This window comes from Crotalus tigris, unplaced genomic scaffold (assembly GCF_016545835.1).
Source record: "Crotalus tigris isolate CLP2741 ecotype Arizona unplaced genomic scaffold, ASM1654583v1 scf7180000024339.11422700, whole genome shotgun sequence".
Taxonomy (NCBI): Eukaryota; Metazoa; Chordata; class Lepidosauria; order Squamata; family Viperidae; genus Crotalus; species Crotalus tigris.
This window is the reverse complement of record NW_024100509.1, coordinates 4,326,854-4,353,481: the sequence shown is the minus strand read 5'-3', so window position 1 is coordinate 4,353,481 and position 26,628 is coordinate 4,326,854. Positions and strand designations below refer to the sequence as shown.

General features: G+C 40.7%; 2 protein-coding genes across 6 annotated transcripts; one reads left to right on the top strand and one right to left on the bottom strand.

The window, feature by feature from the left end:
* The first annotated feature begins 48 nt into the window (after positions 1-48).
* On the top strand, positions 49-5,459 carry DND1 (DND microRNA-mediated repression inhibitor 1). Of its 4 annotated transcripts, none has more exons than XM_039326061.1 (5): positions 49-127; positions 845-974; positions 1,227-1,688; positions 2,775-3,197; positions 4,665-5,459. In XM_039326061.1, the coding sequence occupies exons 2-5, from the start codon at positions 857-859 to the stop codon at positions 4,679-4,681; spliced, it is 1,020 nt and encodes a 339-aa protein (XP_039181995.1). In that variant the 5' UTR covers positions 49-127; positions 845-856; the 3' UTR covers positions 4,682-5,459. The 4 variants fall into 4 exon arrangements, with proteins under 4 accessions (XP_039181995.1, XP_039181996.1, XP_039181993.1 ...); XM_039326062.1 differs by having other exon boundaries at positions 117-184; positions 2,775-2,861; XM_039326059.1 differs by having other exon boundaries at positions 117-184.
* Positions 5,460-5,666: 207 nt separating this feature from the next.
* WDR55 (WD repeat domain 55) lies at positions 5,667-26,287 on the bottom strand. 2 transcript variants are annotated; one of them, XM_039326057.1, is made up of 8 exons: positions 22,471-26,285; positions 19,940-20,088; positions 17,141-17,241; positions 15,587-15,674; positions 12,139-12,318; positions 11,421-11,520; positions 10,515-10,684; positions 5,667-9,963 (listed from the first exon to the last, which is right to left on the bottom strand). In XM_039326057.1, exons 1-8 carry the CDS (start codon positions 22,486-22,488, stop codon positions 9,645-9,647), a joined length of 1,125 nt encoding a protein of 374 aa, XP_039181991.1. In that variant the 5' UTR covers positions 22,489-26,285; the 3' UTR covers positions 5,667-9,644. The 2 variants fall into 2 exon arrangements, with proteins under 2 accessions (XP_039181991.1, XP_039181992.1); XM_039326058.1 differs by lacking the exon at positions 15,587-15,674 and having other exon boundaries at positions 12,139-12,268; positions 22,471-26,287.
* Between the last annotated feature and the right edge of the window lie 341 nt (positions 26,288-26,628).

Here is a 26,628-nt window from a genome sequence, read left to right as displayed (position 1 = left end):
TCGCGTTTTTATTACTCCTAAATAATCCAGCGAAACACTAAGGATTAACCCACCCAGCCTTATTCTGGCCAATCAGAAGCGCCCTCGTTCTGGTCAAGTATAAAAGGTGCCGCCATACCTCCGAAGGGTAGGATTGGAAAGTACTTGTTTGGGGGCTAGGATGAGTGGCATGCTGGAGACCCAGGTACTTTGGTGGAGTTGGTTTTAGGGTTTTGCCGCAAATGACTCGGTGAACTGATCGTCATGGAGTCCAGAGCTGTAAACTCATTGATTAGCCTAACATATTAGGTGCTGTTGTTTTAATCTCTTATTTTTTTTTGGCGTTTAATGCATTTACTAATACATAATTACTCAGCGGTGTTACAGTAATGTTACCATTCAGACTTATTTATTCGGGTCTAGTTAGGAGTACACTGCTGCAAATTCACGCTGCTCTCGTGTTTTACGTTCCCGCTTTAGTTAGAGGGCGTGGAGAGCAAATGTATGGAGACCCCGCCTTTCGCCCAATTTTTCCGTCCTGTAGTAATTCGAGTTTCATGCTGACTTGGTTTGATTGAATAATAAACGAATATTACTGTATTCTGATACAATAACCCAGACGGTAGGCTGCAGAAGCCTTTTTCTGTTGCGGATGTTAATCCTTGCAATGAGTTTGCTGCATACAAGATTGAAATATGATGCCCCTGAAGTACTCCGAATGTTCAGAAAGCGTTAGATAAATGGTGTTACTGTTCAAATCAAGACAATTGCAATGGAAATACTTGAAGGAAATGGCCCCAAGATAGTTGTAGGGTTATTTGCGATAGTTACTATACTGGATTTGTGTTGTGTTTATTTTACCTAGATACCATCTCAAATGTGGAGTGAAAAAATAAACCAGGATAATAAAGCTGCCCTTCTGGCTTGGGTGAAAGAGACTGGAATCCAGTTAGTGCAGATCAATGGGCAGAGAAAATATGGTGGTCCTCCACCAGGTGAGCAGAAAATTTTGAATGAAAAACTAGTACTGTAATCTAATTTTGCATTAATGTGTAGTGGGATAGCTGACAACGGCATTGGCGATCTTTCCTGTATCATTGGTAACGTGCCACAACCTCGGCCTTTAGTCCTCTCCAGATATTAACTATGGCTCTTGGCTACCAAAGAGGTTGGCCACATCTATTGCAAATCAATATGAAGTGAAAATACTTTGAGGGTAACGTGAATTTTCCTTGCTCTTTCCACAGGATGGGCTGGCTATGCCCCACCATCCGGTTCAGAGGTTTTTATAGGAAAAATCCCCCAGGATATCTATGAGGATAAACTTATTCCTCTCTTCCAAAGCGTGGGGAGGCTTTATGAATTTCGTCTCATGATGACCTTTAGTGGGCTTAACCGTGGCTTTGCCTATGCTAAATACATGAACCGTCGAAATGCCCAGGAGGCAATTGCTTTACTCAACAACTTTGAAATCCAGTCTGGCTCCCCCATTCTGGTCATTAGAAGCACTGAGAAGTGTGAGCTCTGCATTGATGGTCTGGCACTCTCGCTGAAAGAGTGCCACCTTCTGCCTATGCTACAGGAACTTACCCCAGGACTCCAAAGCATCTCCTTACATGCCAGCCCTTTCAGGAAGAAGAGGCAGCTGGCAGAGGTGAAATACACTTCCCATCAGGCTGCTGCAATAGCCAAGAAAAATCTTGTGGAAGGTTTGTTTTATGTTTTGCCATAGGGGAAAAAGAATATTGCTCATAATGTTCCACGAACCAATTATTCTTATCATGTGCTGTGCTGGAAATGGCTAGGAAAGCTGCAGATTTCCTATGCATCTGAAGCTTTGCGGTCAGCAAAACAGCAGCAAAGTCTTTGGAAACAGTTTCCAAGTTAGGGAAAAAGGTTTGAGAGTGAAACATCCAGGATGGTATAAATGAATGAACCTTTGTTTAAATCTCACACATGGAACTGAAATTAAGCAACCACCCCCCCCCCCATAATGAATCTCTTGCATTTGTTGTCTTTTCAAAATGTATGATGACAAAATAAGTATGTTTGGAAATAATTTAGCAAACTAACTTTTAATTATTTAGGAAAAAATATTGGACAGAGTTGGCCAAAGAAATCTGTTGTCCTGGTTACTAGATTTTCATAGTCTTTTCCTAGAAAAGCGATGGTGAACCTACAATATGTGTCATAGGTGACATGTCAGACCTCCAGACCCTCGAAGTTGTGTGAGGGCCCTGCTCTTGCACAACCTCTGGAGCCCCTGAAAAGCAGGTGAGAATGGGGCATACTTTCCTGTTCTTTTTGGAGGCTGAAAGTCCCTGTAGTGTAAGAGCTCTCTGACTTGGAGCTGCCTCAGATCAAATATTTACAGTTATATAAGTATTTATTTATTAAGTAATACATTTAAATAATGTATTACTCCATTATGAATTGTGTCTCTTGTTGGGGACGGAGGTAGGCACTTTCTGAATTTGTGACAGGATGAGCCCAAAGGTTTTGCCATCACTGTTCTAGATCTTTTAGAACAGAGTTGGGAAACTGCCCCCTTTTTGACCTGTGGACTTCAACTCCCAGAATTCATGAGCAGGCTCAGGACTTTTGGGAGGAAGTCCACAAGTCATAAAAGGGCCGTAGTTCCCCACCCGTTTTAGAAGAAGCTTCTATTTATTGCCAAAGCAGAATCACTAAGGCACATGTGAACTTTGATGATCTTGAAGTTAGCCACATTATTAACCAAATGCAGAGCAATGTATATTGAAAGTCAGATATGCATGGCTTTTTCTCTTATGCAGGTAGCTTGTGTCTCTGTGGAGATCAAATTGAAGTGGCTTGGCTAACACCTATTATTAAACAGGAGCTCCATAATGTCTCAGTTCCAGGTAATCCAAAGGCCCTGCCATCCAGCTGGAGCCATAGCAGTGTTCTTCGTCAAGTGTCTTCTGGGCCTATGGACAGCCACATGCTACCATCAAGGGCCAGTGTGTTGGATTATTTAAAACTGCAGTGTGAGTTGCATCAGCTGGGCCCTCCTGTAATCTTTACAAAATGTGTGCAGAGGAATCCTGAAGACTGGCTGCAATTCTGGTATCAAGTGGTGATACCAAAATATCCATCACCCTTCAGTGGATTCATTTGGATCAAACCTGATCCCTCTGGCTTGGAAGACCATGAAAACGTAAAGAATTTTGTGGCCTTGCAGCTACTTAAAGTCCTAGGTAAGTGGGTTTATGGTTTAATTTGGGAAACAATTATTGTATTAGTGATGGTTTATTGATCACTTCACAGAAAATAAAAAGTAAAATACAAGATCTAATTCCAGGGTAAAATAGATAAAATACAGTAATAAAATACTAATGTGGTAAATACAAAGAATCAACACTCAGATAACACATCACCCTCACATAATACTCTAATCTATTCAATGTAACACTTAGCTGAGTTGCCTTGACTATAAACTTAGCAGTTCTGTTTACAATATTAGAGCCCAGGAGCAAATGGGGCAATCTGAGATTCAGGTTCTAGTGGGCTGTTCTTTCAAGCTGGAATGTTAAACGCCTAAGCCTAAAAGGGGCAGAGAGTTGGCAGTCGAATAACACCTGATCAATATTTTTGAATGCTGGGGTACCACATGTGCATGTCTCTGCCAAATCATGACTTGCCCATGTTTGTTCATGGTATCCAGCAACTCAAATCTTGCTCTACAATAGGTCCTTATTAAGAATTATGAAAAATTCATTAGGTACAATATTTTTCAAATTGGAAGATGATTTTATTTTTAGTCAATTTAAAGATCCATTTTTGCCAATAATTCCATGTCTGTGTGAGTGTTTGAATTTATGACAGAGTTGAAAAAGGAGACTTGCAACCAGGGTCCAAAGTTCCCAAGATCACTATCCCCCTGCAGTCACATGGGTGCATTTTTGGTGCTTGCAGCATCCCATGAACTGCGCTGATTGTTTAACGACTGCTGCAAAAAAATCATAGAATTGGGTTGGTCACATGACAGATCCGTTTTACAACCATTATGATTTGCAGTTGTAATAGGCAGGCTACGTTATGATCAAAACTCAGCTACCTCTATTCAGTTCTGGATTAGCACCATCATGCACAGCTAATTATAATTAATAAATGTGTAAGTAGTAATGAGCTTGTATTTTCAGACAAGTGAAATGCTTTTGTAAAGATGTATAGGCTATACCAGTGATGGCAAACCTTTTAGAGACTGCCCAAAAACTGGTGTCCCCCCGCTCCACCCCCTGCCCCGCCCCCACCCCGCCTGACCGCAGGGCCACTCCAGGGCCCGTTGCAGATCACCCAGCAGCGCCATGGCAGCCACGCCCTCTGCCCACACCCTGCAGCATCAACTATGCGCGATGGGGCGTGAGGGCAGAGTCTTGTCTACGCTGCCTGGCTGCCATGTCCTTGACTGCACTGCTCCGCGTGGGCCACGCTTGGGGGCAACCCTTCTCCAGGAGGGCTGCTGGTGAGGAGGGTGTCACGGGGGGAGGCAAGGCTGGGGCAACAGCACGTGTGCCCACAGAGAGAGCTCTGAGTGCCGCCTCTGGCACCCGTGCCATAGGTTCATCACCACTGGGCTATAGCATTTATTAATTTTTTTAAAAAAGGCAGAATGATCTTGGAAATGTTGAAAAAAAACTGAAAGTTTTTTTTTTTTTAAACAGGGTACCCAGTGATGTAAAAGAGAACCACTCTTCAAACTAATGAAGCTTGTGTGTCCTACTCTTTTAATTGCTTTCACTGAGCCAAATTCATATAAAAATGGGTGCTAAATCTCTTCTGCTTTATTTTCTCTGGGAGGATTTGAGAATTTTTTTTGTTCTGATTTTCATGCTGATAGGTTATTTTGGGAGCAGCCTATGCAGTTTTAGAAAGAAGACGGAAGCTGTTGGTTACTGGATAACACAGTGTGAGTGTAGTCTGTACAGCATTTAAAATCTAGCAATGACCAATTTTCTTTAAGATTGTGGGTTGTTTTCCTCTTATGTTCAGGTATTGTCCTTTTATAGTTTAGTATTTAAATATGTTTTCATTTCTGACAGTTTGAATTTACATTGCAGCCAGGTGCCTTAGGAGAAGAGCATCTTGGAGATACTATAGTACTGAATGTTGTTAGTGTTTGCTGGGTAGGCAAAAATTCGTTTTCTATGAAAGGAAGAATGTTTTTGTAATACTTAATCTTTCCAATATTGGAAGCCAGCATGCACCGGACAGGGAGGCCTTGTTCTGACATCTTGGAAATGCAACACTAACACAGATGCTGCATTAACAGAGGAAGTTTATTCCACATGAAAAATAGTAAAGAGTATCTAAGGGTGTCAGGAAAAATGTACGTCTTTTATTGCTTTGCATGTTTCAGTGCTGGAATTGATATGTAGGGCATATCTTTATTAAAGTTTTGACATAAATGTTATGTAGTCTCTTTCTGAAATAATAGATTGCTTTATTGATTACAACTAATAGAGATTTCATTGTGAAATTTAATGCTTGGATATCATTCTGTGTTCTTGCTTTCCACACAATTACTGTCTTCCAGTATCTATGGTGAATTTTTTTTAAAAAAGCTTATTGTCATCATATTAAGGAAGAGGCCCAATGGTTTCTATGCATGAGAACTAGGATCATTTACTCAACACTGCTTTGACACAGCACTTTCATACAGTTAATTTCAGATATTTATAGTACTTTTATTCCATCCAGTTCATCTATATTGTTTATATAAATTACAAAAAGTTCAAAATAACATACATAATACAAAGCAGAGGTTGCTCATACAAGTAGCTATCCTGAAAAAGGCTGAATATCTGCACAAACATGTTTTCCACAAGCAAAGGTGTGGCCAATGTTCTAGACAGGAGTGCTGCTCTCACGGTCTGTTTTTAAGGGGGGAACCCCTCCTTATATGAATCTCATGGGGATGGTAGGTTCTGCATGCTAGTTGCTAAGTGCCAGTCAAAAGATCTCATTACAGTTTTACTTTTACCTTCCCTATTAACTCTGCTTGTCACAAACAAAATGTACAGTGGTGATTATGTAACTGTGGGATGCTATCATAGTTCTAAATGCATGCCAGTTGCAAAGTGCCCAAATCCTGATTACATGAACATGGGCTACTACGACACTCAGTAATGCAAGGATTGGTCACAAAACCATTTTTAATACCATAACTCAATACTTTTCAACCTTTACACAGATTGTACCACTTTTAGGACATGAAAATATTTGAGTACCACCAGTGCTTAGCAAGGTGTCAGAAACCTGATAACCCAAAAAAAGGGGGGGGGAAATGCTGGCTTTAATTTCTTTGGTGGCGGTTCCTTTGCTGAATCACTTTCCCTTTGCACTGACAAACGTATGAGTAATTTATCCATATTTATTAATATGCACCACTACCTTGGTGGTCAGGTGGTTGGTCGACCCTTCTTCCTCTCTCTGTTCCCTTTCACAGCCTCTACTCCTTCGTTGATCCCTCTGCTTCTCACAGAAGCCTCTCCTCTTCTCCCTCTTTCTCCATCCCCTCCATCTTTTTTTCCTCTCCCTCTCCCACTAAAACCTCCTTTTATATCCTCTCCTATCCTCCTTTTCCCAGGGGCGCCACTTTCTGGGGCTCAAGGAGAGCTCTAGCATCGCTGGGGCCTCAGCAGAGCCTAACAACACCACAGCTCCAGCTGACCTTCCCCCAGCCCTGTGCGATGCTGCGGCCAGTTCAGCTCATCCCCCCACTACACTCGTCTAGCTCACTACCACCTGACAGATGTCAAAGTACCACCAGTGGTATGCATAACTACAAGTGGTCAGTAAATGAGGCAGTCAATAAGTGAGGACTTCCTGCAATTTCATTTAAATATGCAGTATAAAACTCAAATGTTTGCTGTTGTCATATAGGTCCCCAACTTTCTGAGCACCAGGGACCAGTTCCTTGGAGAAAGGTTTTTCTGTGGACCGGAGGGGGCGTGGTTTCATGTACTGCCTGCATCCGTGGATAATGCTTTGCTTGTTTGCACAGCCCAGTTTCTGGCATGCCACAGCCCGGTGTCGGTCCACGGACCAGGGGTTGGGGACCCCTGATATAGGTACATTAAACACAACCAAGTTTTATCCTGTATTGGCTAGTTCTTATTTCCTCCAGAATAGTGGTTGGCAGCTCTAAGCACCCTAGCCTCCTATTGCAAAACTCAAAATACCTTAAGATCATACTTAAAAATTCACAGCGAAATGATGACATTTCAATGGCAGCATTTTCAGCTGACATAAAGTATGGAAATGTGAGCACAAAATCTCTGGATATGAGAGTACCCACAAGCACAACAAACCAAGGAAAAAAAGAGCAAGCAAAGTTAACCTCATTCAAATAAGGTCCACTACATAATCAAAGGGTCTCTTACGGTACCTTCAACTATTATCCACTGGAATTGACGAGGTGCCAATTCATGGGAGGGAATAGTGGACCATCTCCTGCTTAGGTGGGTGGAGGTTGGACTGGAAGATCTCCGGGGTCCCTTTCAACTGTTATTCTTTCTATGATCACATATCCATTTCATCAAGCAAAGTCCAGAATGGTATAGGATCTCCTGCAATGGGCAGGTTGGACTAGAAAACCTCCAAAGTCCCTTCAACCCTATTATTCTATGTTCTATCTCCTTCACCAATATATCCCCTGCCTAAATCCTGTAAGAAAGGATTTTTGTTTTCCTTCTTCCCTTTTAAACCTAGTCTTATTTTACAGGGCTTAAATTGATATTTTGTATTTAACTTTTATTTGTATCTCATCTTTATTATTTTCATAAAATATAAGGCAGAGAACATGTACAAGACTCCTTCTCGTTTTACTCACAACTCTGTGATGTGTATTGAACTGTGAGTCTTTGGCTTGCATGCCTAAAATGGGACTAGAACTCACAGTCTCCTGGTTTCTAACCTGGTGCCTTAACCACTAGACCAAACAGGTTGTTGACCGTAATTCACTTGAGGTAGTTCACAAATACAGGTAGTCCTCGAGTTACAAGTGGAATGGAGCCTGCCCATTCTACTTGTAAATTGAAAACTCACAGTGAATCTCATTCGAGGTCCGAGATCACTCCTTTTCATTAAAACACATGCAGCTCGTTAAGCAAACATGAGGTATCTCAGGGTAGGGAAGGCCATGGAGGGCCTAGTGCTGGAAGAGGCCCCCAAGGCCTGCCCAACCCACTAGGATACCACATGCTTCCCCCTCCCCCTCCCTGCCATGGCGGACTCACCTGGAAAAGATCCATCTCCTATCTGCTATGGTTCCTGCTGCTGCCCGGATTTGAGGCCAGGGAATGCTTCCACTCATCCCGTGTGGCCCAATCTGGGCTCTGGAGGCCTTTTCCAGGGCACTGCAGCCCGGATTTGAGGCCTGGGAACGCTTCCGCAACCCCCCCTCCCATGGCCCAATCCGTGCTCTGGAGGCCTTTTCCAGGGCAATGCAGCCTGGATTTGAAGCCGGAGAACGCTTCCACAGCCCCCCCCCCCCCGGTGGCCCGATCCAGGCTTCGGATGCCTTTTCCAGGGTGCTGCAGCCTGGATTTGAGGTTGGGGAACATTTCCACAACCACCCCCCCATGGCCCAATTGGCCAAGAAAAGGCTTCCTGAGCTCAGATCGGGCCATGGGGGGGGGGCGCAAAAGCCTTCCTCGACCTTAGATCCAGGCCACAACAATCTGGAAAAGGCCTCCAGAGCACAGATCGGGCCATCGGGGGGGGGGGGTGCCATGAGATCACGCGAGATCAGTAGCGTGAGATCTCACCCCACTGATCTCGTTACTTTAGACCTTCACTCTCTGCGAATGCACCAAAGGCCTGGAGCAGCCAAAAACGCAAAGGATCTTGATCTTCACAGGGTGAGTATTGAAGTCCTGGTGCCTAGGGAGACCCGGGCGCGGGTCGGGAGGGAGGGAATAACTAGGGTGAATGTTGCAGGGACACTGCAGTCGCTCGTAAGGGCGAACGACTTGCATGATGCTGCAATATTCTTAACTTTGGGACTTGCTCGTAAGTACTAGGGGGTGCTCATCACCTATCTTTGAACGAGCGTTAAGTGAATGCTCATAACTCAGGGATTACCTGTATATTAAATTGATGCATCTTCATATGTGGAATTATCCTATTTTTCTTCTTTAAATAAAACCCCAGAAAAACAATAATTTAGAAATCCCCAAGGTTCCGTCATGAACATCAATTCATTATTTAAATCTGTTTTCTTCTGAGCTTAAGAGATATCCTTGTTTCATAGCAATGAAATGGAATCCACTTGCGAGGTGGAGCAATAGCCTGATTCCTAAATATTTTGTGTGGCAAAATAAAAGCATCACTCCATGGAGGAAATAGACCTGTGGCCTTTGCAAGGAAAACTCTTTTGATATATAATTTTTCCCCCCTTATTCTAACTGTCCACATATAATGACATTTCATTTCCCCTTTCTCCCCTGTCTCCCAGAGCTAGGAAAATTCTTAGCTCTCTTCTGTGCTATTAGTTTTATTAGGCTATCAAAACTTTGCCCACAGAGCACAAATTTAAATACCCTGAAGCTTATTCTTCAGTATGAAAATGCAGCATAGCTGAGCTTTTCCAAAATGTCCTTTCGGAGAAATGAGCCTCTAATCGGATCAGTGTGTGTCTTTCAGTCGCTGTCAGTCTCAGAAAGTCCATCATTCTCTTTCTCCAAGTCTGCTGCCACCGCTTTCAAGTCTGCAAAGAAATCTTCCCCATTGCCAAATGCTTTGCGACTTAAAGGCTTCAGTTGCTTATTTTTCTTCTTTTTTCTATAATCATCCACAATCACTGAACTAAGTGAAGAGATGTCCCAGAATTTCACTTTTTGGTCATGGGCACAACTGGCCAGGAATTGGCCTGTATGACATTTAGCCAGCTGTTCAACAGGCTCACCCATATGCTGCCCGACACTTCCTATCACTCGATTGGGCAAGATATTTACTGCCCTAAAAAGAAGAAAAGTTTAATTACCAAACAGAATGCCAGTTCTTTGTGGAGAGAGGTATCCTGCCATATCCTAAGTTCTTTTTTAAAAAAAATTTAATCACTTATATAAAGGTAAAGGTTCCCCCTACCAGCCATGCCCAACTCTAGGGGGCAGTGCTCATCTCTGTTTCTTAGCTGAGCATTGGCCAAAGATGCTTCCATGGTCATGTGGCCGGCATGACTATATGCTGAGACGCATGCAACGCTGTTACCTTCCCACCAAAGTGGTACTTATTTATCTACTCACATTTGCATGCTTTCAAACTGTTAGGTAGGCGGGAGTTGGGGCAAGTAATGAGCACTCAGCCTATTGCATGGCGCTTGGGTCTCAAGCTCAAGCTGTCAACTTTCCAGCCCACAAGCCCAGCATCTTTAACCACTGAGCCATCAGTTTGCCTCTGGCTTACCCAGATTTTACCCAGTTTCATTTGCAGCCAGTCATTTGTGTTCTCATGTACCTGTCCGGTATTAGAATCTTTCACAAGAGCTTCTTCTCTCATGACAGTCTCACCTAATGATTCCATCAGTGGAACCTGTGCACACAATGCTCTCAGTTATGGGAACCATGCAGTCTATGGATTCTGCCTTCAGTGCAAAACGGTCACTGGTGGCGCCAAAACCATCCCAGTTGAAGAGGTAAATTGTTCCCTCACTGGAGCCACAGGCTACTTTCCTTCCCCTCTGAGCAGAAGAAAAATAATACATAGTTTAGCCAGAAAAAAGCAGCATATCTTTTGTTATTAAGAACAAACTTTTGAAAGGTATTTAAAATAGTAAATCCTATTTATCAAAATCTTAAAGCATACTATCTTGAATAGGGATATCACAAATTATACTAATGCAGGAAAATACTTTAAAGGCTTTTTTTAAAAAAGTCTTTTGAGTTCGTGTTGTCTCCTGGTGACTGCCTGAACTAATCCCTGCATTTTTCTTGAAACATTTTCAGAAGTGGTGTCAAGGTTCCAGGTAAAGATCCCAATGAAGTAAATACACTAGGGCCATTTAGATCTCTAATGCAACACTTTATTGGATACAGCAAACTAGTTCTGGCAATAAGGTGGAAAAAGATAATTAAAAGAGTAAAACTTTCCCTCTCCTCTCTGACAGTTCAGGTCACATTGTCCAATTAATCCTCAGGCTGTTGTAAGCAATCTTCATAGCTTGACAAGTGGTTTGTCACTGCCTGTTTCCTAAGGCTGAGAGAAACTGACTGGCCTAAGGTCACCCAGCTGGCTTTGTATCCAGGGTAGGATTAGAACTCACTGTCTTCTGGCTACTAGCCTGGTACCTGAACCACTATGCCAAATTAGCTCTCATTAAAGACCTTGCTATCGTCCATATAAGAAACTGAGTAGCTCACTGGTTCATATCTGCAAACAGTCTTTTTTCCAAGGTGCAGCTAGATAATAGAACTTACTTTCATCAGAGATATAGCCATTAAGTCTCCATTCTGAGGTTCTGAGAGAAGCTCAAAACGCCTTCTCCTAATGTTGAAGACTCCCATTGTTCCATCTCCACTGCGAGAAATAGGATGGTACATAATATTTATTTATAAAGCTAATTTTATTTGGAATATGACTGTTCTGAAATGGAGCATTCTGGAGAACTCTAAAAATGTTCTGCTCTCCTCTAGATCATGTAAAACTTCCTCTTATCAATGCAGCAGTTTTTGAAAGTAAATTCCATGAACTAGTAGTGGTTAAAGATCCCTTGATGTGACAGTATAATGTCCTGAGTGACTTTCACTTTTTGAGACACTTGAGACAAACCTATTTCAGGTTTCAGGAATTTACTTCTGGAAATTGCTAGTCTGCTCCAGAATGGCATGTTCCAGAAGGGGAATGGAATGTTCTGGACCTCTCCAGAACATTCTATTCCTAAATCAGTAAATCTTACAACATCTATTTGCTTTCTGACAAGCTTAAACAATATAATCACTAGCAGTTCAGAGCTGGCTATAGATAACTCTGTATTTATGGGAAATGCATTACAACAGTGAAAAGAATAACACCAAAAGAGATGGTGATAGTTTTTAATCTAAAAGCTTTTAATGTTCCCCGTGCTATAAAACATCTCCACTTTAAACATACATATGTAACCTATTGATCTACTGAATTAACAGAAGAATGTAATACCTGGTAGTGAGAAGCAGCTTCTTGTTTCTATCTATGATCATATCACTGATGTAGTCCTCATGCTGCTTCATTTCCATGATGGACGTGCCCTTGCGCAGGTCCCATACTTTCAACACTCCACTGTCATCTCCTGTGGCAAACAAATGCTCATCTATCACCAACAGGCTGTTCAAAGCTGAGCTATGGAAATTCCAAAGTAGAAGAGCCAATATTATAGCTTATTTGCAGAGCTGTTCTCATTTTTGAACCCTTATTCATATAACTCTTCTACTCAAAGGGCATAGGACCATTAACAAATTTATTCTGAAGAGTAAAATAGGGGGTTTAAGAAAATCTGTAGTATGGTAAGAAAATCTGACTCTGTTATTTTATCTCTACACCATGAAGGGTTTATGTCAAGAGAACAATATTAAAAAAGAGGAAATAATCCCTCTTTTCCTAAAGATATCAAAACCTACAGCCATTATAATTGCTAACAAGAATCCCAAATTAAAATTAAAGAGAACAGGAGGTATGTGTTGAAGTAAGTGTAATTTCTCCCTCTCAATAAGTTTAGACAAATCTGAATGTCCATGATGCAAATTGCTAGCCTGAATTACTAGAAGTTGAATTCCTACCCAGGAAAAATATATTCATGTGATATAAGGCTGAAGCTTTCCTTTGCTAACTTTCCAATAATTCAGAACGTTTTGAAAGCTGATGTTTCCTGTTGTAAGAAATAGTAACAGACTTCTTTGAGCCTAAGAGTTCTAACTGAAGACTCTGATGGACTAATAATAATAAGCTAGTTTCATTGCAGACCTCAAAGAAATTCTTAAATATAAATCCCACCCTACAAATGAAAGCCAGTTTGGTCTAGTGCAGTGGTTCTCAACCTTTCTAATGCCGTGACCCCATAATACAGTTCCTCATGTTGTGGTGACCCCCAAATGGGTGTGGCCACCAATAAGAGGGAGTAGGACAGCTAGGGAAAAGGGAAAAAAATGGCGGACAGCGTGGTTTGGCGACCCCCGTGAAATGGTCATTTGACCCCAAATGGGGTCCCGACCCACAGGTTGAGAACCACTGGTCTAGTGGTTATGGTAGCAGGCTGAATAGTCACTTTCTCTCAAACCCAATTTACCACATAGAGTTGTTGTTGTGGGGAAAATAGGAGGATGAAAATATATTGGATATGTTCACTACTGTCCATGGGGTTTTCATGGCAAAGATACTGGAGTGGGTTTCCTTCTCCAGTACCTTTGCCATGAAAACCCCATGGACAGTACCAAAAGGCAAAAAGATATGATGCTGGAAGATGAGCCCCTCAGGTCGGAAGATGTCCAATATGCTACTGGGGAAGAGCAGAGGGCTAGTACTAGTAGCGCCAGAAAGAGTGAAGCGACTGGGCCAAAGCTGAAAGGACGCTCAGCTGTGGATGCATCTGGTGGGGAAAGGAAAGTCCGATGCGGTAAAGATCTTTTCTCCGTAGGAACCTGGAATGTAAGATCCATGAATCAAGGCAAACTGGACGTGGTCAAACAAGAGATGACAAGACTGAACATTGACATCTTAGGAATCAGCAAACTAAAATGGACCATCAGGTATACTACTGTGGGCAAGAATCCCTCAGAAGAAATGGAGTAGCCTTCATAGTCAATAATTGGAGATATGAAGGGAACGTTTCATGCAAAGATGATAAAGGACCAAAATGGCAGGGACTTAACAGAGGCAGAAGAGATTAAGAAGAGGTGGCAAAATTACACAGAACTATACAAGAACGAGCTTAGCGTCTCTGATAACCACGATGGGGTGGTCACTGACCTCGAGCCAGACATCCTAGAATGTGAAGTGAAATGGGCCTTAGGAAAGCTGAGCAACAACAAAGCTAGTGGAGGTGACAGTACTCCAGCTGAGTTATTCAAAATCTTAAAAGACGATGCAGTAAAAGTGCTACACTCAATTTGCCAGCAAATTTGGAAAACTCAACAGTGGCTACAGGACTGGAAAAGCTCAGTTTACATTCCAATTCTAAAGAAAGGCAATGCCAAAGAATGTTCAAACTATCGCACCATTGCACTCATTTCACATGCAAGTAAAGTTATGCTTAAAATCCTACAAGCTAGACTCCAGTAGTATGTGGATTGAGAACTACCAGAAGTACAGGCAGGATTTCGAAGAGGCAGAGGAACTAGAAATCAAATTGCCAACATATGCTGGATCATAGAGAAAGTTAGGGAGTTCCAGAAAAACATCTACTTCTGCTTCATTGACTATGCTAAAGCCTTTGATTGTGTGGATCACAACAAATTGTGGCAAGTTCTTAAAGAGATGGGAGTACCAGACCATCTTATTTGTCTCTTGAGAAACCTATATGCAGGTCAAGAAGCAACAGTGAGAACTGGAAACGGAACCACTGATTGGTTCAAAATTGGGAAAGGAGTCCGGCAAGGCTGTATTCTGTCGCCCTGCCTATTTAACTTATATGCAGAGCACATCATGAGAAAGGCAGGGCTAGATGAAACAAAAGTTGGAATTAAGATTGCTGGGAGAAATATCAACAACCTAAGATATGCAGATGATACCACTCTAATGGTAGAAAGTGAAGAGGAACTAAAGAGCCTCTTGATGCGGGTGAAGAAGGAGAGTGCAAAAGTTGACTTGAAACATTAAGAAAACCAAGATCATGGCAACCAGCCCTCTCAATTCCTGGCAAATAGATGGGGAAGAAATGGAGGTAGTGACAGATTTTATCTTCTGGGCTCCAAGATCACCACAGATGGGGACTGCAGCCAAGAAATTAAAAGACGCTTGCTTCTGGGGAGGAAAGCTATGGCAAACCTAGACAGCATACAAAAAAGCAGAGACATCACCCTGCCAACAAAAGTACATATAGTCAAGGCCATGGTTTTCCCAGTTGCAATGTATGGCTGTGAAAGTTGGACCATAAGAAAGGCTGAGCGCCAAAGAATTGAGGCCTTTGAACTATGGTACTGGAGAAGACTCCGAGTCCCCTGGACTGCAAGGCGATCAAACTGGTCAGTTCTATAGGAGATCAACCCTGACTGCTCTTTAGAAGGCCAGATCCTGAAGTTGAAACTCAAATACTTTGGCCACCTGATGAGAAGGAAGGACTCACTGGAGAAGAGCCTAATGCTGGAAAAGATTGAGGGCAATAGAAGAATGGGACGCAGAGAATGAGGTGGCTGGATGGAGTCACTGAAGCAGTAGGTGTGAACTTAAATGGACTCCAGAAGATGGTAGAGGACAGGAAGACCTGGAGGAACGTTGTCCATGGGGTCGCGATGGGTCGGACACTCACTACCTTGAGTTATTTGCAAAAATAATAAAAAGGCAAGATGCACACGTCCAAACACAAGGGAAATAAAGAAGTAGAAAATATAGCACCCCAGTAAAATCCTTTGTTACCAAGGCTACAGAATGGCTAGTAAATAATTCAGATACCTACTTGTGAGCCTTGGAGAATCGTGTCACAAGACGGCCTTCCTCCACATTCAGGATATGAATGGACTTATCCTTGGACACTGTGAAAAGTCCTGGAATATGGAGAGGGAAACTCCACACCATTACATAAGACCAAATTCCAAAGGGCAGCTTTTTCTAACCAGGGACCTTCCAGAGTTTTGTACTTCAAGGCTTCATCCTGACTTGAGGGTTGTGGGGTTTGCACGTGTGCAACATCCTCTATTAAAAAAATAGTATCTTTTTCTTAGCTATTCTGAAGTCATTAGCCTTTACTAATCTATAATTTAAGAAAAAAGGCAGCTTGTGTCATTCTAGTTGGTCATTTCTTGATTCAAAAAGATTCCTATATTATCAACTACATAACCAAAAAACACCTGGTAGGTTCTGTTGCAACTACTGCAAAGTAGATGATAAACTACATTTGCTACATTTCTCCTAGTTGGATTTTTCATGACTATCCAAACAGGATGTAACTATCAGCTTTCCACTGCAAGTATAGTATCCTATCTTGGATCTGCAAAGCAATTTAAAAAGTTCACTATTTCTGAAAGCATCCCACTTACTGCTTGCCCCAATAGGTGTATAAACAGCACTGTGTGCTTTTTTCCTACTGTGACAAGTTTATATTTATTTTATAAATAAAATTCATTCTATATTTATATTTATTTAATAAATATAAATATGATAAAACTAAATATATTAAACTAAATATTAATATGATAAAACTAAAATATTGGTGTTTACAGAAAGACCAAAGACAGAATGGGCACTGTTTAGAGCAGTGGTTCTCAACCTTTTTAATGCCGCGACTCCCAACTGGTCGTAAGTCGAGGACTACTCAACTGATGCAGCACCGTTTGCAGAATGGGACTTTTGGCGGGCTCAGCAGGGCAGAGACAGCCTGGACAATTCCTATTGGCTTTTGAAAGCTAATAGAATTAGACTTTATTCAAGAGAGTCTGTTCTATTGGCTTTCAAAAGCCAATAGAATAAAAGGAGTAGCACAGCTAAGGAAAAGGGGGAAAAAAATGGCGGACTGCGTTTGGCGACCCCCGTGAAATGAGAACCGCTGGTTTAGAACAAGTAAATTGTTTTAAGTACTTAGAATAATCTTACATGATTCAGGGATCAAGCATGCCTATAGAAATTATGGGACACAAAATATATCTATATCCACATCTGCTGTCCAGGCGTTTTACCATTCTTGGACTGCCTCATTTGTTTCTGCTGCAGAAAAACTTCTTTCAGCAAAGAGTTGTGGCATCTGTTTCATGGAGAATGAAGAACTTATGCCAACTTCTCAAAGACAGTTTGAATTTGTTCAACCCGTCTTTCAGAAATATTGTTCATATGCCCTTGACAACTTTCTGGTGCAGTTCATCATATGGAAGCATTATTACTTAAAGATGAAATCAGCATATGGACTAATATTGTTGAATTTAATTTAAAGCTTGCCATTCTTCTTGTGGGCTTAGCACCATCTGTATTCCAAAGAACATTATAAAAACCATAAAAGCAGCAAAACAAAGGCACTCACTTTGTCCATCTTGTGAAAAGGATATTTTCCGGCAGGATTTTAAATGATGACCTGAGGACCAAAGTTCTTTGTTTCCGCCTTCCAAACAGGAATATGAGTATCTGTAATTATGATTTTAAAATGGAAAGAGAAGCATCAAGAGTCTGTTCAAATAATTCCTGCACCCAATAATGCCTACCTTTATCCAATACAAATATACCCAACCATTTTCTCTCTTGCTACTGTTCATACACACATACCTTGTTTATACTGCATCCATATCTCTCTCCTACATCTGCCATAATCACACATAGCTATCCCACTTTCAGTAACATCCATCTTTAAGACAGGGTTCCCCAACCTCCAGGCTGCAGTCCACTAGTGGCCCACACATTTGGAACCTTGCTGCATGAATGGTGGGCAAGTGAGCATGTGTGCATGCAGCTCCACTTGCACGAGTAGTGAGCACTCGTACTTATGTGCAAAGCTCCATTTGTGCAAGCAGCAGGTGTGTGTGCCTGTTGCTCGTGCAAATGGAGCTGCACACGTGCACCTACAACTCACATGGAACCATCCTGTCTCCTCCCCCCACTTGCCAGGCCAAGCTGGAAAGGTTGAGGACTGCTGCTTTAAGAGACATACAAACACACAGCTAATTTATCTCTCTACCCACACAATCCCTATTGTATAACATATACAAATACTCTTTTAATATAGAGAGACTGTCAGGGCCCACTTCAAAACCTCATCCCAAGAAAGCAGGACTCTTGGAACAGTTTCATTCCACAAGAAACTTTTATTAGGAGAAGCTGACAGCAGGCATAGAAGGCAGGATCTGAGGGTTTCCCGCTCAGATCAATAGGCTAAGAGTCCCAAGTAAACCCACCCCAATAGTTCATCCAGTCAGTTTGAATGGGCCAATCCTCAGGTGTTAAGTCCGCTGTGGGAAAGGAGCTGATAACAGGGTCTGTTCCCATGCTTGTGACATGTTGTTGGGTCTTCGCACCTTTCCTTCCCCAAGAGATAAGCCAGATGGCCAGAGGCACATTCCTTTTTCACCCCAAGGTAACATCAAGGGAGAGACATTGTAGCAGAGCAGAGAAACATACTACAGAGCCTTCCCCCCTCCCCCTCAGGAGAATGGCAGAACCCTCAGAAAGAAATGAAGAAGAAATGAAATAGGTCCCCCCCCCTAGGGAAAAGAATGGGTTCTGACAGAGACAATTATGTTTTGGCACTTTTACTGTCTTTTTCGCACCAAGCCAACAGATTCTATCTGATTCTGTAACCACGTTATTCTGAGTAAAATATACTCTTGGGGGAAAAATGAACTAGGAGCTTTTTTTGCTAATTAAACTAAGTGGGATGGATGACATTGTATTAGTCACAAGTACACAGACACCCCCTCTCTCTCCCCCCTCCCTCTCCCCTAAAGACAGTGATATCCTCTCCATCTCTCAACATAAGCAGAAATACAAGAAATTCTTTCTAGCACATAACATATTGTGGATGGTCCCGATACAAACAGATCTCCCTCATTTCAACCATACCCAGCATTTCTACCCGCTTCTTCTATCTCTCAGCCACACTTGGATCAAAACTCTTTTAATTGCTTACAATCTCCTCTCACAACTCTGGCCTGTTCATAAAAATACACCCCCTCTCTAAGAAAGACATGAATCTGCTGTCCATCCACCCAAATACCCCAAAGCCCTTAATCAAGTCATACAGATGCCCTTCTTGTGCTTTCTTCCCTCTGCAGGCAATTACCTTTGTCAGCTACAGATAGATGCACAGCCTCAGTCTCTTAATTGTACACAAAGCTTCTCTTCCTCTCTCTCACTTATGCACAGAACTCTATCAACCTCAGACACTGTTTCTTAAGCAGGCCTAGGCTGTAACACCTGGTCTCATCCACACAGAGATTCCCATCCACACATACACAGCACTCTTTTATCAACTACTTTTTTTTAGCCACATACCATTTCTAGCTCATATCTGCTCTCCCAAAACTCTCCTTAATGTGTCTCTGGTTCTTCTTTGGATAAGAGGGCCTGGTTCTCAACCACAAAGAGCCACTCTCCTGTAAGGAGCATATGCTCTTTCAACATACAGATACCTTCTTTCTCTCTTAAATCACTCAGCAGAGAACACACACACACACACACACACACACACACACACACACACCAAAAGAAGAACAGTCTCCCTTCTCCAAATGACCAACCTGTCCTCTTTCTTAACTACATGTATACAATTACCCCTTCTTGCTCAAATAAATACACAAACACACACACATCAACAACTGCATATTCTCTTTCTCCAACACCTTATTTGTCCTTTTGGTATAATTTCTGCTAGAGACTATAGCATCTTCTAAAGTCAGCCAACCATAACAGTAAATAGGATAGATTCTGTACTACCTCCATGATGTCTGGAAGAAGCCATAAGATTTTGTAGGTCTCAAGTGAGGAAATGGTTTTAGCTTTACAAATATTTCCTGTTGCTACCCATTACAGAGATACTCTTAAACAGATACTTCTTCTCACATGTTTTTTTTTCTATATGTTTTTTTCTATATAAAAGAATGGATACCCTCTCTTAGACATACACAGATAGCCTCTTTCAATCTGTAATCATACATGCATAAATACTCTTTTTCTCTTAGTCAACTGCATACAATCTAGCAATGGAACATACATTAATTGTCTTTCTTAAACATTTACATAGATCCATTGCACTAAACTACTGATGCACTACAATCTACATATACCTGACCTAATAAAAAGGCTCCACCAGTAAATTTCTCTTTGAACTCACACATAGACATCACCATCAACATCTCCAATAGCTATGATGTCCTGGGAGGGGTGAAAGTCAATGGTATTTGCTGCTGCCTCAAAGAAAATGTCTTCAGGAGTATCATGAAGTCTAGGTTCCAGTCCAAGTTCTTCCTCATCTGAATGTACCTGGATGGAGTAGAAATAAGATGTAGTAATCGAATTTTCATGGTAGGTTTATAGTCTCTTACTAATGTAATTAACTAGAATCAAGAGTTGGAATTAAGATTGCTGGGAGAAATATCAACAAATTAAGATATGCCGATGATACCACTCTAATAGCAGAAAGTGAAGAGGAACTAAAGAACCTCTTGATGCAGGTGAAGAAGGAGAATACAAAAGTTGGTTTGAAACTCAACATTAAGAAAACCAAGATCATGGCATCCAGCCCTCTTAATTCCTGGCAAATAGATGGGGAAGAAATGGAGGTAGTGACAGATTTTATCTTTGTGGGCTCCAAGATCACCACAGATGGGGACTGCAGCCAAGAAATTAAAAGATGCTTGCTCCTGGGGAGGAAAGCTATGGCAAATCTAGACAGCATACTAAAAAACAGAGACATCACCCTGCCAACAAAAGTACGTATAGTCAAGGCCATGGTTTTCCCAGTTGCAATGTATGGCTGTGAAATTTGGACCATAAGAAAGGCTGAGCACCAAAGAATTGAGGCCTTTGAACTATGGTGCTGGAGAAGACTCCGAGTCCCTGGACTGCAAGGAGATCAAACTGGTCAGTTCTATAGGCGATCAACCCTGACTGCTCTTTAGAAGGCCAGATCCTGAAGTTGAAACTCAAATACTTTGGCCACCTAATGAGAAGGAAGGACTCACCGGAGAAGGGCCTAATGCTGGGAAAGATTGAGGGCAATAGAAGAAGGGGACGACAGAGAATGAGATGGCTGGATGGAGTCACTGAAGCAGTAGGTGTGAACTTAAATGGACTCCAGAAGATGGTAGAGGACAGGAAGACCTGGAGGAACGTTGTCCATATTAATGTTTATTTATTCAATTCATATCCAGCTTTCTTTAGAAGTTAAATTGTTTTCCATTGAGGCCTTCCTTCATTTTCTCCCACAAGAGGAATCCTGTCAACTCAAGTCCCACCAGATTGAATTGAATTAATTGAACTTTATTTGGCTAAGTGTGATTCAACACACAAGGAATTTGTGTCCGATACAGAAGCACTCAGTGTACATGCAAAATAACAGAATCATCATCATCATCAACATCCCAATAAAAGGGGGGAGAAATGAAGATAAGAAGGATAAATAATACTAGAAGACTACATATGTAAATATACATAGGCCTTAAACAGTACTGTAAGAATTAGGTATTTAGCAGAGTGATGGCAGGGAGAGGGGAACTATTCCTGTGTCTTAATTGTTTTGGCCTGCACAGCGCTGTCCTGAGAGGAGGAGTTGAAACAGTTTATGTTCAGGGTGTGAGGAGTCTGCAGATTATCTTCTGACCCACGCAATATACAAGTCTTCTATGGAAGATAGGATGGTTGCAATCGTTCTTTCTACAGTGTTAGCTAACCATTGGACTCTGTCCTGTTTGGTGCTGTACAAACCAGACAGTTATAGAAGTACAAACTTAAGTCCAATTTCTTAACTTCTAGACCAACTGGCTTTTGAATCCTTCCATCCTCTTCTTTTCAATATGTCATGAGCCACTATCACCGATTTAGCAACTTTTTATTAATGTACTCATATGGTTATTTTCCAGCATCATCACTACATTACATACAATATCATCCTACCCACCATAAACCCACACAGAGAGAATAGAGGCAGCAATCAATATGTGAGAACAGTTCAGCTGATTTTTATCTCATAATTTTTACTATCAAATGCTCCTAGAACTATGCAATGTTTGAGTTCTTAATAAAGGACATTCAATAAATTTATACATACATGCAAGCAGACATGCATACATACCGAGAAGGAGGGATACAGCTAGAGTAGGGTAGGCAACCTTGGCTCTTTTATGACTCGTGGACTTCAACTCCCAAAATTCCTGAGCCAGCATGGCTGGCTCAGGAATTCTGGGAGTTGAAGTCCACGAGTCATAAAAGAGCCAAGTTTGCCTACTCCTGAGCTAGAGTAAGGAAGCCCGAAGAGGGAGCCAGTTTTAGTTTGCATGGCTCAAGCTCTTCCGGTGCCAGCCTTCCTCTGTAACCGGCTTTGAGTGCCGGGCGCTCCCCATCTTCACTACCCATAAAACTATACTTGGAACTGGGACTCGGGCCAAAGGGGTAATCTATATCCCATAAAAGACGTCAAAATAGCAAAATAACTAATCACTTTCAGTAACTCTAAGCCAGCCCCGTGATAGCCTCTAGCACTACATTCCTACCCCACCAAAACTCCCGCACAGACCACTCCTGGGTCGCCTAAGCCTAGATTTCCAGACCGCTGTTTAATGACACAGGAAGCCGCGCAAACACCTTTCCCCGGCAAAGGGAAGTCAACATGAGGACAAGCGAGCGCCTAGGGTCGTGTGTACTCACAGTGTCAGGCGCAGCCATTTTCACTACAGCATTCTGCTTCGGGGCACAAGCGTGTTGGGAACTGCGGGCGCCTGCGCAGCAAAAGGATAGGCGGAGCGAGCACTTTTCCTCTGGAAGCCAAGGAGATTGGAAAGAAAAAGTGGCGTGCTGATTGTTGAACTGCAGGTTGGCCTTCTGTTGTGGTTATTTTGTATACCGAAGTAGCCATACAGCATGCACTATCGATAATGTTTACTGGGCAGCAGGGATCCAACATCAGTAAAGTAAGAAACGATTAAAAGCTGAAAGGAGGATTTTTATTTAATCCCGTAATACCAACCTTATCAAGAATGTTGACTACTAAGGCTTTGATCTTTCCTTGCTCGGAGCAAAGGACTTTAAAAAACAAAAAGAAACGAATGTTCCTGGAGAAAGAAAGAAATGGGAGCTTTTCCTCGTATCTGTGGTTTGCAAAGCTCCTTTATTCTCACCCGACAAAGACTGAAATTCAAAGGCAAATATTTATTGCTGAGTCTCAACCAAATGTCACATTTAGAAAGATTCTAAATGATTTGTATAGCTCACATACAGATTGCATCTCTAAAGTCTAACACTTAAAAATCATGTGTTTCTCTCACAAGAAGAATCCTATTAACCCAGCTCCAATATCATGACATGATATTGATTTGTCAACAAATTTTGACACCAAGGTACAAGTATGGACTTTCATATTATCAAATGCAAAAAATAAAAATAAATTTTAAAAAATCCTTTGCTCCACCTCCCAGATAAATTACACATATTTGTACTGCCAGAGAGCAGGCTATATACATGGGATTTTACAAGTTGTTTTAGCTAAAACAAAAGAATTCCCATTTGCTAATTTTCTTGACAATGTAAAAACTTTGATTATGGAAATGTAGGAATTTTATTAAAATGCAAAACCGCAGACAATGCCTAACAAGGAGAATTCGAACTGTGGCAAGCAATTTATATTTCACTGTTACTGCATGCCATACATCCTTTCACTGGGAACAAAGACTGAAGGAGATGGGAGTTTCAAAGTTCAGAAGTGATTAGCCCATATGTCCATCTTGACATATGTAGCCTTCTATGAAAGCATTACTGTATTGACAGTTTCCTCTTTCCGGCAATTTCTTAAAATTTCAAGCACTTTTTCAAAATAAAAGTCAGAGTTGGGTTTTTTTAACTGATCCATCATACCTTTCTTTAATTAGCTACTGTCAACTCAGATCCATTAACTTTCTTTAGAAGTTTTTTGTAAAATAAAGGAAAACAGGAAGGAAACATCTGAATATAACCCAGTCGTGTAGCAAAATGATTAATATGAAATGTTTAATATGAAAGTGAAGATACTCTATAGCAGTGGTTCTCAACCTTTTTATACGGCGGCGCCGGTCATACGCAGGCGGCGCACATGCGCGGCACCACCCCCTGCGCCAGCTGACGAAAAAAAATTGCAGATCACATTGTTTGGTGACCCCCGTAAAATGGTCATTCAACCCCAAATGGGGTCGCGATCCACAGGTTGAGAACCGCTGCTCTATAGGCTTTATTATAAAACAAAGAGGGTAAAATGCCTGCCAGAGGTTTGAACTGATATCAGATTGTTATGAATTAGTACAAAAGTAAGAATTTATAGACTGGAGAGAGCTACAGTTTACATACTGTAGAACTGAACTGTGAAAATGAAAAAAAAACATGAGTTTGGTAAGGATTGTGTAACTTACTGCAATTTCAGAACAGAAACTGGTGACTTTTACAAGGTTGGTAACTTAGTTAAAAAAAGGGTACTGCATATGAAAACCAAGTTTAAGTAAAGCCATGATGGGTGGCATCACAAACACTTATCTATAGGACTATCTGGTGACAACAATGGCATATGGAAGATGGCCATTTGGAATGTGAGAGGTGTATATGAAGTGTGTGAATTAATGAATGAAATGTAAGAAATAAAAGTAGATATTTGTGAAACTAAGAAAAAAGAAAGTATGTAGATATATTTTTGTTCTGATAATCCACCCACATTAGTATATAAAAATATAAAAAATATGATAATCAGGGATACATTTTTGATGACAAATGAACAATAAACATAGTTGCACCTAATTAGGGCACAAATCTGAAAAGCTTGGGTTTGCATAGCACACACATTTAATCATTTTTGTCACTAGTTTATACTAGGCACCTATGACTCTTCTGCTGATAATAAAGAATCAGTGATTAGTTTTTGGCAAAATTGTGCAACATTCTGAATGAATGTGATATGAGATATGAAATGAAGGAGCACAATAATAGTGATTGGGCCTTTCTGAGAACCAAGAATGAATGAGAACAATGGAGTATCTGCTTAAAAGAAAAAAAATATTATAAAAATTACAGGTATTATGATAGTGGATTTTTTTTTAGAACTTTCCTGTCTTACAGTTTTATCCCTGAGCACACATTTTGCATTTTATAGATTCTCCCTATCAAGCTGATCAACTCTAAAAACCATTATGAGTGCAGTAAGAAAAGTATTAGGCGATGCTTCTGATACCTTGATAGAAGGTTTGTTTTTTGTCAAATTTCCCCTGCATTTCCATCATTCCAAGCTATAAAGCATATTTGGGAGATGCTGGGACTGATAATTTTTTAAAGTCATGGACAAATAAGCAGTATCAATACTGATCAGATTATTGCCAGTTAAGATTTTAAAACTTTTCAGTTGTTCTCACAATGTAAATTTGAGTTGTTTAAAATAGCAAATGAGTGATATATTCAATTTAAAGATGATTTCACAATTTTGTTCAAAAGTTTTAACTGTATTAGTCATAAAGAATATTAAATGTATTTCTTAGAGTATTGAATTATATACCAACATGTATAATATATCAGTATATGATGAACTATGGATTTATCAAGCATGGGTTGTAGCAAAAAAGATCATTCGTTTACAATGGATTTTATAATAAATTTATTACCTTGAATCGATAGTTTTACAAAATGGCTCCTTATTGCATTGTAGATTAATCAATAAAACTGTATAATGCTGTATTTAAATGCTGAGTTTTTAAAACATTATGTTTTGCCTCTCGCTACATCTTTTGTATTTTTTCTTTCTAAACTTTATAGTGTATAATCATAATCTTTAAGAAGCTCCACTCACTAAGCCTGCCTGATTTGTCACTGCAGAGAAGATATAGTAATTGCTGCTGTCCATACCAGGAAACAGATAGTTTCTATTAATGAGAAATTAGAAAAATATTGCTTAGACTAATACTCAGAACACAACTGATTAATAGATTTGGAATCTTTATAAATTTCCCATCCATATCCCAAATAGATGGTACACAATTATGCCGTTGCTGTGTTTAAATCCCAAAGCTTGGTATCTGAGTCTTCTTTTTTTCATTCCCTTTGTTTGGTACCATATAATTAAAATTCTGCTTTGAAAACAAAAAGCTGGCTAAATTCCTATTTAGCAATGACCAAATTTGTAGATGGGTCATGAGGTAGAATGGATATACAGTTGATTCTTTCTATTTCTCCTCTAAATATTTAGCTAACCATTGCTTTTTTTCTTGCAAGGCACAGGGATAATTAGACTTTGACTAAATGCTTCAGTACTCTCCCATTATAGATGATATAACTGAATCAGAAAAACTTATTTCATTCGCTTAACAAAATAATCTAGTAAAGATACATTCAGAACTGACTTAATCATATCCAAATGTTTATCAAATACATCAATAAAGTTCACTAGATCAGGGCTTTTCAACCTTTTCACAGATTGTACCACTTTTAGGACATGACAATATTTGAGTACCACCAGTGCTTAGCAAGGTGTCAAAACTTGATGACTAAAAAAAAGGGGGGGGATTTTGGGTTTTACTGATTAGATTAATTTGTTGTTATAGAAATGGCTAGTTTATAATATTATGGAAAAGTAAAAAGTTGAGGTTCAGTGTTAATGCTTCCTAACAGAGGAAGTATGTTCTTTTTCCCTTTTCCCCCTCACTTTCCCCCCTTTTTCCTCCCCACTGTATCGTACTATTTGCTTTTGTATTTTTGTATTTTATTCTATAATCTAATAAAATGTTACAAACTGTAGAAAAAAAGAAAAAAAGTACCAGTTTTAATTTCTTTGGTGGCAGTTCCTTTGCTGAATCACTTTCT